Source organism: Stegostoma tigrinum, chromosome 2, assembly GCF_030684315.1.
Source record: "Stegostoma tigrinum isolate sSteTig4 chromosome 2, sSteTig4.hap1, whole genome shotgun sequence".
Classification (NCBI taxonomy): domain Eukaryota; kingdom Metazoa; phylum Chordata; class Chondrichthyes; order Orectolobiformes; family Stegostomatidae; genus Stegostoma; species Stegostoma tigrinum.
Window position 1 is genome coordinate 26,166,512 of NC_081355.1, and position 18,115 is coordinate 26,184,626.

General features: G+C 43.1%; 1 protein-coding gene across 9 annotated transcripts in view; it reads right to left on the reverse strand.

The window, feature by feature from the left end:
* LOC125466806 (uridine phosphorylase 1) overlaps positions 1 to 18,115 on the reverse strand; it is a 159,828-nt gene that overhangs the window by 77,337 nt on the left and 64,376 nt on the right. For all 9 annotated transcript variants that reach the window (XM_059641356.1, XM_059641333.1, XM_059641370.1 and 6 more), the window contains 2 exons: positions 16,132 to 16,341; positions 6,422 to 6,568 (listed from right to left, as the gene is read on the reverse strand). In XM_059641356.1, coding sequence (XP_059497339.1) covers positions 6,422 to 6,568; positions 16,132 to 16,341 — 357 coding nt within the window. The remainder of the gene's footprint in view (positions 1 to 6,421; positions 6,569 to 16,131; positions 16,342 to 18,115) is intronic.

Genomic DNA, 18,115 nt, shown 5'->3' on the forward strand with positions numbered 1-18,115 from the left:
CCTTTTACCATCCTTGCTGGAAGCCTTCCACTAACCACCATGACCTGAATGGTCCAGTATCTCCCACTCCAATTACCTGCCTTCCAGGGCAGTGCCATCATCATTGGTTCAGGAATCGCTATACCACCAAATGCTCTTCTAGGACTGAAAAGCTGCTAGCCCACTCTTCGAGGCAGACATCCCTTCTTTAGAGGGGTGGAAACCATGACTTCAGGCAATAAATTAGCTGACAGAAGTAAAATTGAATTCCTGCACCACTAAAAGCTGGCTTACCCCTGGCTTTCTGGCTGATGGATGGGGCTACCACCTCTAGGTAAAATGTCAATGATTTATGACTATCAGCCAAATAGAGGACACGGTGTTGCAGGTATTAGCAAGTTTTTTTGGCACATTGCCAGGAGGAGTGAGTTGTGGTATATTGGGCGGTGAAAAACAAGTCAGTTCAAAGATGGAAAATGCAAGCAAACCCTTGCAGCTCATAGGGCATGGAAGTAGATATGAGTTTAGGTGAATCAGGTTAGATAAATCCCCCAACACTAGGTTTGGGTGGGGATCCTAATATCATCATGCACTCTTCCATGTTGCCCCCAGATGGTTCAAAGTTGAGTTGGGAACTCCTGTGTAGCTGTGGGACAAAACATTTAAATATTCAAAGATATTAGGAACTGCAGATGCTGGAGGTTCTGTGATACCAAGGTGTAGAGTTGGATGATCACAGCAGGCCAAGCTGCATCAGAGGAGCAGGAAGGCTGACATTTTAGGCCTAGACCCTTCTTCAGAAATGGGGGAGGGAAAGGGGGTTCTGAAATAAATAGGGAGAGAGGGAGAGGCAGATAGAAGATGGATAGAGGAGAAGATAGGTGGAGAGGAGACAGACAGGTCAAAGAGACAGGGATGGAGCCAGTGGTGGGGAGGTAGGGAGGAGATAGGTCAGTCCAGGGAGGACGGACAGGTCAAGGGAGTGTAATGAAGTTAGTAGGTCGGAGATGGGGGTGGGGCTTGAGGTGGGAGGAAGGTATAGGTGGGAGAAAGGACGGGTTAGGGAGGTGAGGATAAGCTGGGCTGGTTTTGGGATGTGGTAGGGGGAGGGGAGATTTTGAAGCTTGTGAAGTCCACATTGATACCATTGGGCTGCAGGGTTCCCAAGTGGAATATGAGTTGCTGTTCCTGCAACCTTCAGGTAGCATCGTTGTGGCACTGCAGGAGGCCCAGGATGGACATGTCGTCTGAGGATTGGGAGGGGGAGTTGAAATGGTTCGCGACTGGGAGGTGCAGTTGTTATTAGCTGTCCTTCCTCCCATGTATTCCCTCCTCCCACCTCAAGCCTCACCCCTATCTCCTACCTACTAACCTCATCCCGCCCCCTTGATCTGTCTGTCCTCCCTGGACTGACCTATCTCCTACCTACCTCCCCACCTACACTCACCTTAACTGGCTCCATCTCTGCCTCTTTGATCTATCTCCTCTCCACCTATCTTCCCCTCTATCCATCTTCTATCCTCCTCCCCCTTTCTCCCTGTTTACTGCAGAACCCCCTTCCCCTCACCCATTTCTGAAGAAGGGTCCAGGCCCAAAACGTCAGCCTACCTGCTCCTCTGATGCTGCTTGGCCTGCTATGTTCATCCAGCTCTACACCTTGTTATTTAAATATTCAAATTGGTCATTAAATGTATTTTAACAGAACCTTCTAGATTTAACAGTGAGCAAACTTTCCAGCTCATGTAGATGATTGCACACTGGGAATATGCTTCTTCAGTAGAACTGGCAGACTTTTGATCAGTGAAACTGCAGAGTAGCTGTCATAGCTCCTCTCTTCATATACTTTTATACTATGTCTCCGTCACTTCCCTTTTGTTTGTTATATTGTACCATCGTCATTGTCCTCACTTCTTTTTTCATTTTTCCCACTACTTTTCCACTCTTTTGTGCTGTAACACCACCCCACCATTGTATCACAGAAGGAGCTTACAGCTTCAGAAGGAGGGCATTTGGCCCATCATGCCTTCACCAGTTCCGTAAATGAGCGTCATCACCTAGTGCCAATTTCATGCTTTTTTCAAAAGCCTTGCATGTTATTTTCACGCAAATAATCATCCAATGCCCTCTTGAATCCTCAATTGACCCTGCCTTCATCACACTTCCAGGCAGTGCATTCCATACCCAAATTGCTGCGCAGAGTAACTCACCAACTGACTCCTCGAAGCCTGTCCACCATCCAAAAAGCACAAGTCAGGAGTGTGATTGAATACTCCCCACTTGCCTGGATGAGTGCAGCACCAACCACACTCAAGAAACTTTACACCATCCAGGACAAAGCAGCCCACTTGATTGACACTGCATCCACATTCATCCACTCCCTCCACCATCAATGCTCAGTGGCAGCAGTGTGCACTGTCTACAAGATGCACTGCAGAAATTCATCAAAGATCCTCAGACAGCACCTTCCAAACCACTTCCACTTAGAAGGACAAGGGCATCAGACATATGGGAACACCACCACTTCCAAGCCACTCACCATCTGACTTGGAAATATATTGCTGTTCCTTCACTGTGACCGGGTCATAATCCTGGAATTCCCTCTCTAATATCATTGTGTGTCAAACTACAGCAGGAGGACTGCAGCAGTTCAAAGCAGCAGCTCACCGCCATCTTCTCAAGGGCAACCAGGGATGGCCAACAAATACTGGCCCAGCCAGCAACGCCCGCATCCAACAAATGAGTAGAAAATAAAATTGCTCGCTGAGCGAAAACGATTTTTCTAACTTCACCTTTGCTTCTTTTGCCAAATACTTTAAATCCATGCCTTCTTGTTCCTTTTAAAATCAGGAATAGTTTTTCCTTATCTATTCTATCCAGCCCACTCATGACTTTGGAAACCTCTACCAGATCTCCTTAGCCACCTTCTCTCCAAGGAGAACAATCCCAACTTCTTCAGGCTATGCTCATAACTGAAGTTCCTCAATCCCTGGAAATCTTCTTATAAACTGCTTCTGTGCTCACTCCAATACATTCACATCCTTCCTATAACGTGGTACCTAGAACTGTACACAATACTCCAGCTGAGGTTGAACAGGTGTCTTGTACAAACTCAACATCACCTACTTGCTCTTATACCGTATACCCAATTAATAAACCCGAATATGCAATTTACTTCTGAGGAAGGGTCACCGGACCCAGAATATTAACTCTGCTTTCTCCTTCACAGATGCTGCCAGACCTGCTGAGCTTTTCGAGCAACTTTATTTTGGTTGTGTATGAGATTTACGTACTGCTTTTGCTACCTGTCCTGCCACTGTCAATAATCTACGCACATATACACCCATGTCTCTCTCCACCTGAACCTTCCTTTGAATTGTACCCCATATTTTATACTGTTTTTCAATATTCTTCCCACCAAAGCAAGCCATGTGTCTTTTATACCATATTTCTGCCATTCTCTTGCATTATTTTAGTGTGTGTCTCTCTCACCTTCTTCAGACTCTTTTCCACTGTCTACACTGCTCCCTTTGCATCTTTTGGGCTGTGTGTCAACCACTTTCCTCGTGCTCTTTTACATTGTGTCTCTGTCATTATTCTTGTGCACTTTTATACTGTCTCCACTGCTCCCCTTGCATCTGTTGTACTGAATCATAGAATTGCTATGGTGCAGAAGGAGGCCATTCAGCCTACCTGTTCTATTACCTACTGTTGAACTCCTGCCTTTTCCCCATATCCCTGGGAAACCACTGCTATCCAAACAATTATCCAAAGTCCTCTTAAATGCCTCAATCAATCCCGGCTCCACCACATTTCCAGACACTGCACTTCATACCCTAACTAGTTGCTGGGTGAAAACTCTCCACTTTTCTCACATTTTTTTATACTGTGTCTCCACCACTCCCTTCACACTTTTTTATACTATCACAGTTTCTATACTGTGTTTTTGCTCTTTTATACTGTACCTCTGCCACTGACCTTGAGCTTTCTTATACTGTCTATTTCTACACTGCATCTCCACCACTCTCTTCATGCCTTATTAGTCTACATTTCCACTTTTCTCCTCATGCCCTATTATACTGCATTCCTGCCACCATCCTCAGGCTCTTTTATTCTGTGTCTCAACCAGACTCCCCATGCTTTTTTATACTGTCACCGCTACCCTGCACGTGTTTTTTTTGGACTCTGTCTTTGCTCCTCTTTACACGGCTTTTCTGCCACTCTCATCATGCTCTTTCATCCTGACAGAGGCAGCGATAGCCATTGTTGGCATGTTTGCACATCAGAGGTGCGGGTCTCCAGCAGGATTAAATATCAGCTACGGGGCATACAACACTCACTTGTGTTGACTTCATATCAGCAGCAAGTGAAATATGCACCTGTGCTTAAAACTTACAAACCTTTTTACCTTGACAGTTCTAATGTACAGCTCATAGAGTCTTCAAGTGGCCCCTCTTACAATATTTGCATACGCACTTCACCTCTTTTATGCATTTGTTTGTAATATGTTAAGATACATAGAAAGTTGTTTGAGATTTCCTTGATTGCTGTGGTTAGTTTAATTCCTGGTGATAAAATTTTCCCAGTGTCAAAACAATGTGGGCAATGGCAAGAAATTGGGAAAATGCAATGAGAATTTAAAAATTAGATCCTAAACTTTGAGAGAAATGTATCTGATTTTCCTCTTAAGATTTCAAAGGCTAAGGATGCTCATTAGTAAGCAGCAAAGATCCTATTTCCATGCATTTGCGTCTCATGATTAACTGTCCCATCTCATTAATATGCAGCTTATGATTCTCACAAGTGCTGGTGAGAAAAAGTGCTGGTGCAAATTCCCACCTTAAAAGTTTTGGCAGTTACATGTTGGGGGAAGCTTGCTGTTGTCTTCTCTGGGTGTCCATGTTGACATTCATTTCCTAACAACTAACGCCAAGTTCCATGGGCGGCAACCACTGGCACCCTTCAACTACCAATGTCAGCACTGGCAAAATATTAGCCATGCCACATCATCGTGGCTGTTCTCAGGCTAACTTTTAACATACTTCCAACTTCATTACTTCACTTTGGAGCTTGCAGACACTTCACACTCCAATGCTCCTGCCAGGTCACTCTGTGCACAGGGACGCACACCCATCTCATGCATCTGCAGAGGGTACATGTCTGGTCTCTTTGTTTGCTTGTGTACCACTCATTTACTTCTTGCTTATTTGAACAAAAGTATCCAAGCCTTGCCTTGTTTCATTTTGCGGGTGGAAAGCCTGGCAGCTTGTTTGGTTGCCAGCCCTGGACAATCCAAGGGCGCGGAGACAGTGTAGTGTACCATGTATTACAGCAAGTGCCAGCACCTTACAAGGTAATCACACTGCATTTGTGATGGTCTGGTCTAAAAGTCTAAGGGGAGTGACTTTAGCCAAGTCACAAAGGTCTACGGTCAGTCAGTAAGCGCCACCACACTCAGTCAAGAGCATCATGAGTTCTCAGTCCAAGTGGTTGCCCACAGTCAGTCTTGTAGGTCAATTCAATCACTCTGGGAATTACAGGTAATTCACTATCACGGCCATGGATTGGAACATTAACGTACAGTAGAAAGTTTTAACCTGTAATTCCAGAACATCTTTTTTAAAAGACGGCTGATTTAGCCACAGATGGCTGCAGATGTAAATGAAGTGGCTGCCTGGAGAGAGAAGCCTATGGAATTTCAAAATTACATTGGTAAGTGAATTTCAAACAATAGCACTTCCAAGTGAGGTCGAAGCAAGTCACAACAAACTGAGTTGTGATTATAAAGAAAACAAGGGGCTCATGAATTAAAGGCTATGAGTCAAGTGCTAGAAAGTGAAATTAGAACAGTTAGGTGGTTGTTTTTAATTGGCACTCACATTATGGGCCAAAGGGCTTTTTCTGTGCTGTAGACCTCGAAGAATCTATGACTCTTGGTTACTGAATGATGGTAGATGCTCAGTGAATAAACATATACATGAAGTTAATTTCCCTGAGCTGTGTCAATGGCGTAAAGTTGTGTTGTCATGGTCACACCTGAGATGAGTGCACATTTTCTGTTAGACAACACTGTATTGTACTCTGTCAGATCCAACAGTGCTAGGTTTTTCCATTGAGCTTTAAAGTATGAAGCTCTTCATCACAAATGTTTCTCACTTTATTCAGCCCATGAAGAAAATCAAGTTGAACTGGCTTAACAAATGCTAAATATTTGCCTTAAGAGGAAAGTCCGCTAACATTTTTGAGAGAACATAGGTAAGTTCCAGATAGAAAGGACAAGAACACTATACATGATCATTAAAACAGCACAAAACTGAAATATAAACCACACAGCTCCTATTTAAAATGTTCAAAATCTATAATGAGATGATATAAAAAATATTAATCAATTTTGTAAAGAAAGTACAGCAGGTCCATGCAAAGTCTTGCATGTGTACGTGATTACCTGGTAGGCCGCTTCGATTGCACATAGCTGCGAAAATAGAGGACTCCATTTCAATGTTGCGAACCCCAGCATCATAGGCACGCTTCAAGTATTTCATCTTGTCCTCATAGGTATAGTTGCAGAACGCACCATCTAAACGGGCTTGACCTGCAAAAAATAATTGATTTCTTAATATGGACATCTTCCTTGGTATAACAGTCAAATTCTCAATGTATTTAAGGGGTATTTGATGTGCACTTTTGGATTGTTACTGAATTAAGTACATTTTGACCACTCATTGGTCAGTGAGGGAGACTTAGCTGAACACACAGCCCGAGTGAGTAACTGAGAATTTGGTTCAAAATGGGAATTCAGTGGTAAATCTATTGCAATAAACCAATAGGCTTTGAGGAAGTAAAAATAGCCTACTTATACAGCCAGCTACCTGACAGAAGCATTTATCTATCAAATACCTGAGATTCCCTGCCTGAATTAGATCTTGATTTTCCATAACAGGAAGGTTAAAAAAAACAAGCCGTTCGTTAAAGGTCTCCGTATAAGGATTGATCAAAGTGCATGGTCAGATTAAGTTGCCCAGTCAGATGTAGTGGGAGCGATTTACTCCAAGTGATAAAGTCTCCAGTGTGGGGGGAATGCAGATTGCGATGCTTGTCTGTAGTGAAACCAATTCTGTGTGTCACCATGAGCGCAAGGAAAACAGCTGATTGGTGAGTAGGTCTGGTGAGTATTTCTAATTTTTGAGGTTAAAGATGGGTACTTAGCTTGTGTTTAATTCTGAATAGTGTTTTCCTTTTTTTCTGAGAAATACCTTGTTACATTTTCATACTGCATACTACTTCAATGGGTAATAAATAGTTTTTAGAGTTACTGGGTGGCTAGTCAGAAGGGCCAAGTGAAATGTACATCCTACAATATTGTTTTGTAACTTGAACAGTAACTGTTGTGCATCCATGAGGCTGGGGTCTAACATGGATTACATGTATAGAATCATTCAGGGCAGAAAAGGCCCTTTAGCCCATTGAGTTTGCACTGTCATAACTATCACTAAAAGTGTTCTAATCCAAATTTCCTGCACTTGTCCCATGTCTTTGAATGTTAGGATATTTGAAGTGTTCATCCAAACATTTTTTAAAAGGTTATAAGGTTTCTTGCCTTGTGAACAGGAACCATGTGGCAGCAGCTGAAAGTGCTGGTTGTGTCCTGTAGCAATGGCAGATTGAACGTGGACTGAAGGGATGGTGGTGGATCACAACTGGGCCGGCGAGAGCAGACCAGTAAGGCAGCAGTAGCGAAAGCAAGTCAGTGAGGCAGCTGAGAGTGGACTCTGGTGGAGGCATGGCGAGGGCTGGAAAGCATGAGTGGGACACTGGCAGAGGCATGGTGAGGGCTAGAAAGCACAAAATGGGACACTGGTGGAGGCATGGCGACGGCTGGAAATCACAGAGTGGGACACCAGCGGAGGCACGCTGAGGGCTGGAAATCACGGAGTGGGACACTAGTGGAGGCATGGCGAGGCCTAGAAAGCATGGAGTGGGACACTGGTGGAGGCACGGTGAGGGCTGCAAAGCACGGAGTGGGACTCTGGCAGAGGCATGGGGAGGGCTAGAAAGCACCGAGTGGGACACTGGCAGAGGCATGGGGAGGGCTGGAAAGCACCGAGTGGGACACTGGCAGAGGCATGGGGAGGGCTGGAAAGCACGGAGTAGGACTGCGGCAATGGAAAACAAAGTTGGACTCTCTTAACATATCTTTTTTTTGTTATCTTATGCTAAGTTAATATGAATGGTGCCATGTATGTATGGAAAAGGTATGCATTTTTCTCTGTATTTTTACATTGACTACACATAACAATAAATGATTCAATTCAATTGACCACAGTACTTCAGCTGTGGTCAGACCAACGCACTGTATAACTCCATTACCTCCTTGCTCTTACACTCTATACCACGACTGATGAAAGATACCACATGCTGCCCTGGCTATCCTATTCACGTGCTCTGCTGACTTCAGGGATCTGTTCTGCTAAGCTACCCAGTGTCCTGTCATTCGTTAAATGCTCCCTCACCTTGTTTCTTTGTCCAAAGGACATCACCATCTGTGTAACCCATCTATGTCTTCCTGTAATCTACAGCCAACTTCATTCAATCTTGGTGTCATCTGCAGTGTTGCTTAACATTCCCCCCACATTTTCATTTATATCATTTATGTATATAACAAACAATAAGTTGGTGCTGATCCTTGTGGTACACCACTGGACATCAGCCCCTGGTCACTCAAATAGCCTTCTACTCTTCCCTTTGTGTTCTATTACCAAGCCAGTTTCCAATCCATCTTCCCACATTTCTCACAATTCTATGTGCTTTAACCTTCTCAATCAGTCTCTCATATGGGATCTTGTCAAAATCTTTGCTAAAACCCATATGAACTCATAGACAGTCAGAGTCATGCAGCATGGAAACAGACCCTTTGGACCATCTCATCCACACCAACCATGTTCCCAAATTAATCTAATCCCAAGTACCTGCATTTGGCCCATTTGCCATCAAGCCTTTCCTATTCGTGCACTTATTAAAATATCTTATAAATGTTTTAACCATATCTCCATCCACCAATCTCTCTGGCATTTCATTCCACACATGAACCACTCTCTGCATAAAAACATTGACCCTCACGTCCTGATTAAAACTTTCCCTCTCACGTTCAAAATATGCCCCTAGTTTTGAACTCCCCCATCCAAGGGAAAAAGCCTTTGCTATTCACCTTATTTATGCCCCTCCTAATTTTTTAAACCCTTATAAAGTCATCCCACAATCTCCTACGCTCCAGTGAAAAAGGTCCCAGCCAATCCAGTCTATTTTTATAATACAAACACTCTATTTCTGGAAACATCCTGGTAAATATTTTCTGAACTCTCTCCAATTAATAATATCCTTCCTATAGCAGGGCAACCAGAACTGCACACAGTACTCCAGAAGAGGTCTCACCAATGACCTGTACAACCGCAACATGACGTCCCAACTCCTATATTCACAGGTCTGAGTAATGAAGGCAAGCGTGCTAAACACCTTCTTAACCACCCTGTCTACCTATGACACAAATTTCAAACTATTATGTACCTAGACCCCTTGGTCTCTCTGTTCTAAAACACTACCCAGAGCCCCACTATTTATTGTATAAGTCTTGCCCTTCATCAACTGAACTTCCCTCATCCACACACTTGATCACATGTTCAAAAAACTCTAAAACATTTGCTAGGCATGACCTCTCTCTGACAAGGCCATGCTGATTATCCCTAAATAACCCATGCTTTCCAAGCGGGTATGAAATAGCTCCTTCGGAATTTTCTCTAATAGTTTCCCTACTATTGTTATGAGACTCACCAGTCTATAATTTCCTGTTTCATCTCTCCCACCCTTCATAAAAATTGGAATCACATTAGCTATCCTTCAGTCCTCTGGCTCTTCTCCCCTCTCACTGTAGCCAGAGAGGAATTAAAAATTTGTCAGAGTGCTTCCAATTTCCTGCCTTGCCTCTCACAGTAGCTTGGCATGCAATTCATCTGGGCCAGAGATTTGTCTTTTTTTAAGCCTGACAGAGCCTCCAATACCTCTCCATTTCTTATGTCAAACTGTGCAAGTTCCTCACAGTTGCTTTTGCTGAATTTTGTGCCCACGTTCTCCTTTTCCAGAGTGAAGACCGAACAGAACTATTCATCCAACACCCTTCCAATATCCTGCAGCTTCACACACACATTGCCCCATAAAGAATCCTATTCTTTCCCTGGTTAACCTCTTCACTGTGATTTATTTATAAAATATCTTGGGATTCTCCCTAATCCCGTTCGCAAGTCCTTTCTCATGTCCCCTTTTTGTTCTTCTAACTGCTTTTTTAAGTTTTCCCCCACATTTCCTATATTCCTCTAGAGCCACAGCTGAATTGCTCCCTTTGAGCTTGCTAAAAGTCTTTCTCCTCTTTCTCATCCAATCCTGAATTGTCCTAGACATCCAGAGTTCTCTGAACATCAATGTTCCTACATTTCTCTCTGAAGGGTACATGTTAGACCTGTACTTTTCTGGCTCCGTTTTGAATGCCTATCCCCAAACCCAAACTCCCCACCCTCCAACACAGCTCTGCTGTAGGCTTACTCTCAAGGAGTTCGCAGCCTACAGTGGCCAGATCCAGCTTTATTGTACTGTCTCCTCCTCCTCTCTTGCATAACCCCCCTCCACCCATCAAAAGTTGTCTCTTGCAGGGCATGTTTCTCCTTGTCCAGAACAAATTGAACCATTCTGTGTTGTGATCGCTATCACTAAAATGATCTCACACTGCTACATCGAACACTTGTCTGGCTTCTTTTCCTAGAACCAGACATAGTTGGAACTGCAGATGCTGGAAAATCTGAGATAACAAGGTGTAGAGCTGGAAGAACTAGGCAGGCCAAGCTGCATCAGAGGAGCAGGAAAGCTTGACATTTTGGGCCTAGATACAAAAAAACTTCCTGGGTACATGTCAAGAAATCCTCCCTTTCCTTCAAACCCCACCCACCTCTAAACCCTTAACACTAACTATCCCAATTTATGTTGGGGAAGTTGAAATCCCCTAGTATAGGAAGATGGTCACACTTTAGATTAGAAACTAACTAGTATCGAGAGCTATCATGCAGTCTAAGAAAACCAGCAGGCAGTACAGGATTCCCCTAAGTCAATCTTGCTAATTAATATTGTTCCATTTTAAAAACTGGTGAGGGCAACACTCTCTCAAGGGAGTGCAGCCAGAGCCAAGCCCGTGGCACCACAGTGACTCAGCTGTACAGGAGAAGAGGAAGAAGAATGGAAGAGTAATATTAAGAGATTTTATAATCAGGTGATTAGATAGATGGTTCCGTGGCAAGAACGTGACTCCAGGATGGTGTTGCTTTCTTGCTGCCAGAGTCAAGGATGTCACTGAGCAACTGCAAGACTTGCTTCTGGACAAGAGGGATCAGCCAGAAGTTGTGGTCCGCTTTGGGAATAGGTTCTGAAGGCAGCCTACAGAGGGTCAGAAAGAAAATTAAAAGGTAGGTTCTAAAGAACAACAATTTCAGGATTACTCCCAGTGTCATGTGCTAGTGAACATAAGAATGGGAAGATTGATAAATTGTTAGCTTTATTGTCACATGTACTCAAATGAGTACAGTGAAAAGTTTACAAGTCATCATTTATGGTGCCCTATTAGGTACAAAGGTATCTAGGTACAGATTCTTAAGTGCAAATTCTTAGGGGAGGAAAAAAAATTAGAAAAGTAAAGAAATAAAAGCCATTGCAAGGCTGCCATGCTGAATCCGTGCTGAGACCATGAGTCAAAGTCCGTGTTGAGGATGGGAGTTCATGAAATCATCAAGAAGACGAAGGAAATAAAAACACAAAGTGAAGAATGCAAGGAGCAGACAAGCTGTGGCTGAAGAGTACTACTCCTCTGCCATCTTGGGAGGATATGAACAAGGTGGATACATGGCCAGAGAATAAGTATAGAAAGGAAAGCATTAGATTTCTGAGGAATTGGGACGGGTTCTCTGCAGGTGGGACCTCTACAACTAAATGGGTTGTACTTTCCCTAGGACTGATTCTTGCAGGGAAATTTGTGAGTGCTCTTGGGGTGGGTTTAAACTAGATTGTTAGGGCAATGGGAACATGAGGGCACCTGAAATTGAAAGGAAGTAAATTTGGTAATAGCAACTCACAGATGTTGGGGAGAGTAGAAGACGGGAAAAATAAAGCCAATCATCTGTTCTGAAAGTGTCATTATGTCAAAAAGACAATGTTAGGGCATTCCATCTGAATGCACATAGCATTCACAATAAGATAGATGACCTCAAGGCACAAATAGAGATACAGGTTATTATCTGATTGCCATTACAGAAACATTACTGCATGGTGACCAGTACTGGGATCTGAATATTCAGCAATATTTGTTTAGAAAGGAAGTGGAGCTGTGCTAATAATAAGCGATGGGATCAGTAAGGGAGGGTCACAGATCAGAAGGAAAAAGTGTGGTATCTGTTTTGGTGAAGCTAAGAAACAGCAAAGAGCAGCAGGCATTGATTGGAGTGTTTGGCTACTAAAATGTAGCTTTAGTGTAAGGTATGGTATAAGTAAGAAGCTAACAGAAGCATGTAGCACGGGCAATATACTAATCACAGGTAACTTCAACTGGGCTCTGACTATCTTGTAGTGCCGGATGTAGCTGAGCTGTCACCACAAGGAGAGCTTCCTCCGGTTCATTATCCTCATCCTTCTGCTCTGATTGTTTCAGTTCTCCCAGCTCCTCAGCATCTATTCATGTCACCTTGCTGCCTCCTACAATTGTGAGGGCACAGCCTGCAGGATGATGTAGCACACTCTGTACCGAAGGGTCCCTCAGATTGTTCCAAGCTGCAGCACTGTATCTTCTATCACTTCACCACAGCATCTAATTGTTGAAAATGCCACACCAGCTCAATGAGCAACTCATTACATCTAAAAGGGATGCTTGCTGTGATCTAACACCCTTCCCATCCCAGATCAAGACCAACCATTCCACTTTTATGACAATCATGAGATTGCGTTGCCATACATACTTGACACAGATGCAGCAGTGTTACCCTCGTTCCACAGGTCCTTATAAATATCACTGCTGTGCTTTTGGTCAGTGTTCGATGCATAAGCATGTTCACTGTGCAAACATTACGTATGTGCAAATAAATGCATGAAATGTAGCTGGAGTTGACAAACATGTTTCATGTATTAATCCATTCAATGTTTTAACATTTAACATAATTGAGCTCTGGATGGTGGGCCATTTGCCACTTTACCTGTCTGACCAGGTACAGCAGTGGGAAAGCAATGGCAAATAACCTGATGCCTTCACAGGGCATTGTGCCAGCCTTCCCAGCAGCATTTTAAAAAGCTCTTTTTTAATTCACTCGTGGGATGTGGGCATCACTGGCTGAGTGATTACCTGCCCTTGAGAAGGTGATGGAGAGTTGTCCTCTTGAACAGCTATAGTCCATGTGCTCCAGGTACCTCCACAATGCCAACAGGGAGGGAATTTCAGGATTTGATCAAATGACACTGAAGGTTCAGCAATATATTTCCAAATCAGGATGACAAGTGACATGGAGGGGAACTTGCAGAGGGCAGTATTCCTTTGTATCAGCTGCCCTTGTCCTTCTAGGTGGAAATGGTTGTGGGTTTGGAAGCTGCTGTCTAAGGTGCCAAGAGGATAGGGTGCAAATTGGGTAGTGTGCCAAGTTGTAGGGATTGGGATGTCAGGTTGTCAGAGGTAGCGTACTAGATAAGCAGGGTCTACCTTGATGTGTATGATATCAGGGTTCAAGATGTGGAGCGGACCAGGTCAATGATGGAGCATTTGGAGTGGGCTGTGCGGTCAGGCAATTTTTAGTGTTTTGTGGGGCATCAAATTCAGTGGTCAGCAAGGGGCTATGTAGTGTCCAGTGCAAGTGAGGAGGTATCAGGTTCAGGGGGAAAGGGGTTTTGGGTCTGGTCATGGAGGGACACGTGGTTGCAGGGGACCAGGAGGTGTTGTATCCTAAGAAAAAAAGTGACTGGTCAGGGAGGGGGTTGAGGGGTCAGGGGAGATCAAGTTTGGGGCCTGTGGTATGTTGGGAGGAGATCAATCTACTAATTACCCAGGAGTGAGACTAGGTTTTAAGTTGTCTAACTTATTTAGATTAGATTCCCTACAGTGTGGAAACAGGCCCTTTGGCCCAACAAGTCCACACTGCCCCTTACAGCATCCCAACCAGACCCATTCCCCTATAACCCACACACCCATGAACACTATGGGCAATTTAGCATGGCCAATCCACCTAGCCTGCACATCTTTGGACTGTGGGAGGAAACCGGAGCACCTGGAGGAACCCCATGCAGACACGGGGAGAATGTACAAACTCCACACAGACAGTTGCCCGAGGCAAGAATTGAACCTGGGTCCCTGGCGCTGTGAGGCTGCAGTGCTAACCACTGAGCCACCAGGCCACCCCAATTATGTCTTACATTATTACGTACTTTACAGCAGCAAACTTTCAAATTCAAATGGATACTTCCAGAGGGTATCAAGCATAGGAGAATTTCCCACCGGAATCTGCAATTACCCAAGGAATTTGCTGTCTGTTACATCAAGCATTCTACAGACTTTGATGTACAATTGCCACGCACCCTGCAGAAATGACTATCTTGCCATCAGAAAGTCTGGGTTTATAATTTTTAAAAATACCCCCCAATATGCATACTCCTCCTAGCTCTGTATTACAGTTACAAATGAATAACAGATGCCCTGAAATTTTCTAAGGAATAATATTTCTGATTTTCATTTCATAATTTTCCAAAACAATTTCCACGACTATCACTATAATCTATTGCATCACTTCTGATGCTAATATCCAAACAATATCATAATCAGCTAAAGTTACAACATCTGAAAGTAAGATGAATTATTTTGGCATCATAAGTACAGACTTGAGATGAATCGAGAAATTTATCATGCTTTCCAAACTGATCGGAATTGCTCATATTCCAAAGGTTCAAAATGTTGTTTCAACCTATTCACCTTATTCTGAGCAAATGATATTAGACCATAAGACATAGGAGTGGAAGTAAGGCTATCCGGTCCATCAAGTCCACTCCGCCATTTAAATCATGGCTGATGGGCATTTCAACACCACTTCCCTGCACTCTCCCCGTAGCCCTTGATTCCTTGTGAGATCAAGAATTTGTCGATCTCTGCCTTTAAGGCATCTAACGTCCTGGCCTCCACTGCACTCCGTGGCAATGAATTCCACAAGCCCACCACTCTCTGGCTGAAGAAATGTCGTCTCATTTCCGTTTTAAATCTACCCCCTCTAATTTTAAGGCTGTGCCCACGGGTCCTAGTCTCCCCGCCTAACGGAAACAACTTCCTAGCCCCACACCTCAGGAAGGACATACTAGCCCTGGCGCGTGTCCAGCGGAGATTCACACGGATGATCCCTGGGATGGTAGGTTTAACGTATGATGAATGGCTAAGGATCCTGGGATTGTACTCATTAGAGTTTAGAAGGTTGAGTGGAGATCTAATAGAAACTTACAAGATAATGTATGGTTTAGAAGGGGTGGACGCTGGGAAGTTGTTTCCGTTAGGCGGGAAGTGGTGTTGAAATGATTTAAATGGCGGAGTGGAATTGATGGGGCGAATGGCCTTTTTCCACTCCTATGTCTTATGGTCAATGAGTTGAAGTATTTCTAGTTATTGACCTCTTGCCAGAGTTCTGCAATTTCCATCTGCTTGATCGATATCTCTCAGCATCTCAAAACACGCTATGAAGTAAACTCTTAATTTCTTCTTCCAAATAAAAAGTCGTAGTTTTCCCAACTTCTCCACATAACGGAGTCTCCTTGTCTCTGGTAGCATCTTAGTAATCCTCCTCCCTGGTAGCATCTTAGTAATCCTTCTCTGAACTCTTTCTAAGATTACTTTCCAATTACTTTCCTGAAGTTTGATTAACAGAATTTCCCATGATACTCCTGCTGAAGCCTAACCAGTGAATTTGTGATCTGAGATTTATACATTAAACTGATCATTCATATTTTCTTTCGACAATGGCATTCTGTCATTGAGACTCATTCATAGACTATTAGTTTGCTTAAAATAAAACTGTGATACATTCAAGGATACATTATGAATATTTGCCCTACCTTCATAGAAATCAGAGGTGCACAGAGTTGTACCAATAATGGTGTCAAACTGGTTGGTTTCTTTGCTGCAGGTCAGCAGTTCCTGAACCAAACCTTCATTTAGTTCTGTGGAGTAAAGCTTGATCGTCCCCATTACATTCTGTTCAAAGTGTGGTTGGAAGCAAGCATCGACTGAGACTTTGCTGATCACAACTGTGCCTGGATGCAAGCCTGAGAAATGCAAAAGAAAACAAAAATTGAAATCCAATATAATGAATGTCATTTATAAATGCTGTTATGCTGTATCTACCCAAGTCGATGTCATTCCTTTAAATTTGAAAGATCAGTTCCAAAACTGACCTTTGGGGATACACTTTTTAAGTTTGTTTTATTTTGAAAAATTACTATTCACTATTAATCTTTGCTTTGGTAATCAGTTCTATATCCACACTGCCATTGCCCCATTAATCACATCATCTTCAATGACGGTAAAATGTCCTTTTGGGCCAATTTATTGAATGTCTTTTGCAAGTTTACATACATATTAACCAAAATTCCTTATTGACTATCTATTATTTCAGTAAAGATATAACTTTCCTTTAACATTGCTAAGCTGATTATCATTTACTAACCAAAGCTTTTCCAAGCAAAATTTAATTTTGTTACAAATTATGATCTCTATTGCTCAACGTTGATCTTAGGCTAATTTGTCTGCAATCACTGGCTTAACCCCTCCCACTGCTTTTTGAAAAACATTTGCAACCATACAGTCATAGAGATATGCAGCACGGAAACAGACTCTTCAATTCAATTCATCCATGCCGACCAGATATCCTAAATTAATCTAGTACCATTTGCCAGCATTTTGGATCAGCGTTTAAACACCTCCTATTGATGTACCCATTCAGATGCCTTTTAAATATTGTAATTGTACAACCGCTTCCTCTGGCAGTTCACTCCATACATGCACCACCCTCTGCGGAAAAAGCTGCCCCTTTGGTCCCTTTTATATCTTTCTCCTCTCACCTTAAATCTATGCCGTCTAGACTCCCCTATCTTGGGTAAAAGACCTTAGTTATTCACCCTATCTGTGCCCCTATTAATTTATAAGCCTCTATGAAGTCACCCCTCAGCCTCCGATGTTCTAGAAAAATAGCCCCACCCTACTTAGCCACTCCCTATAGCTCAAACCCTCCAATCCCAGCAACATCCTTGTAAATCTTTTCTGAACTCTTCCAAGTTTCACTGCATCTTTCTTATCACAGGGAAACCAGAACTGAATGCAGTATTCCAACAGTGGCCTAACTATTGTTCTGTACAGCCGCAACATGGCATCCCAACCTCTACACTCAATGGGCTGATCAATGAAGGCCAGCCTGCCAAAGGTTTTCTTCATCACTCTATCTACCTCTGAAGCTACCTTCAAGGAACTATGAACCTACACTCCAAGGTCTCTTTGTTCAGCAACACTTCCCAGGATGCTATCATTAACTATATAAATCCTGCCCTGGTTTGCCTCACTAAAATACAATATCTCATAACTATCTAAATTAAACTCCATCAGCCACTCCTTGGCCCATCCACCCATCTGATCATGGTCCCATTGTACTCTGAGATAACCTTCTTCACTGTCTACTAAGCCACCTATTTTGGTGTCATCTGTAAACCTATTGACCATTCCCAAATTTACATCTAAATCATTTATATAATGACAAAAGCAGTCGCCCAGGTACTAATGCTTGCAGCATACCTCTGGGCAAAAGCCTTTAGCATGAAAAACAACACTCCACCACATCCTCTACCTCCTACCTTCAAGCCAATTTTGTATCCAAATGGCTAGCTCTCCGTGGTCTCAATGTGATATAACCTTGCTAGCCAGGTGAAGTCCATAAAGACAATGTCCACCATTCTGTCTTCATCAAACCTCTTCATCACTTCTTCAAAAAACTCAATCAAGTTAGTGAGATACAATTTCCCACGCACAAAGCCATGTTGACTGTCCTTA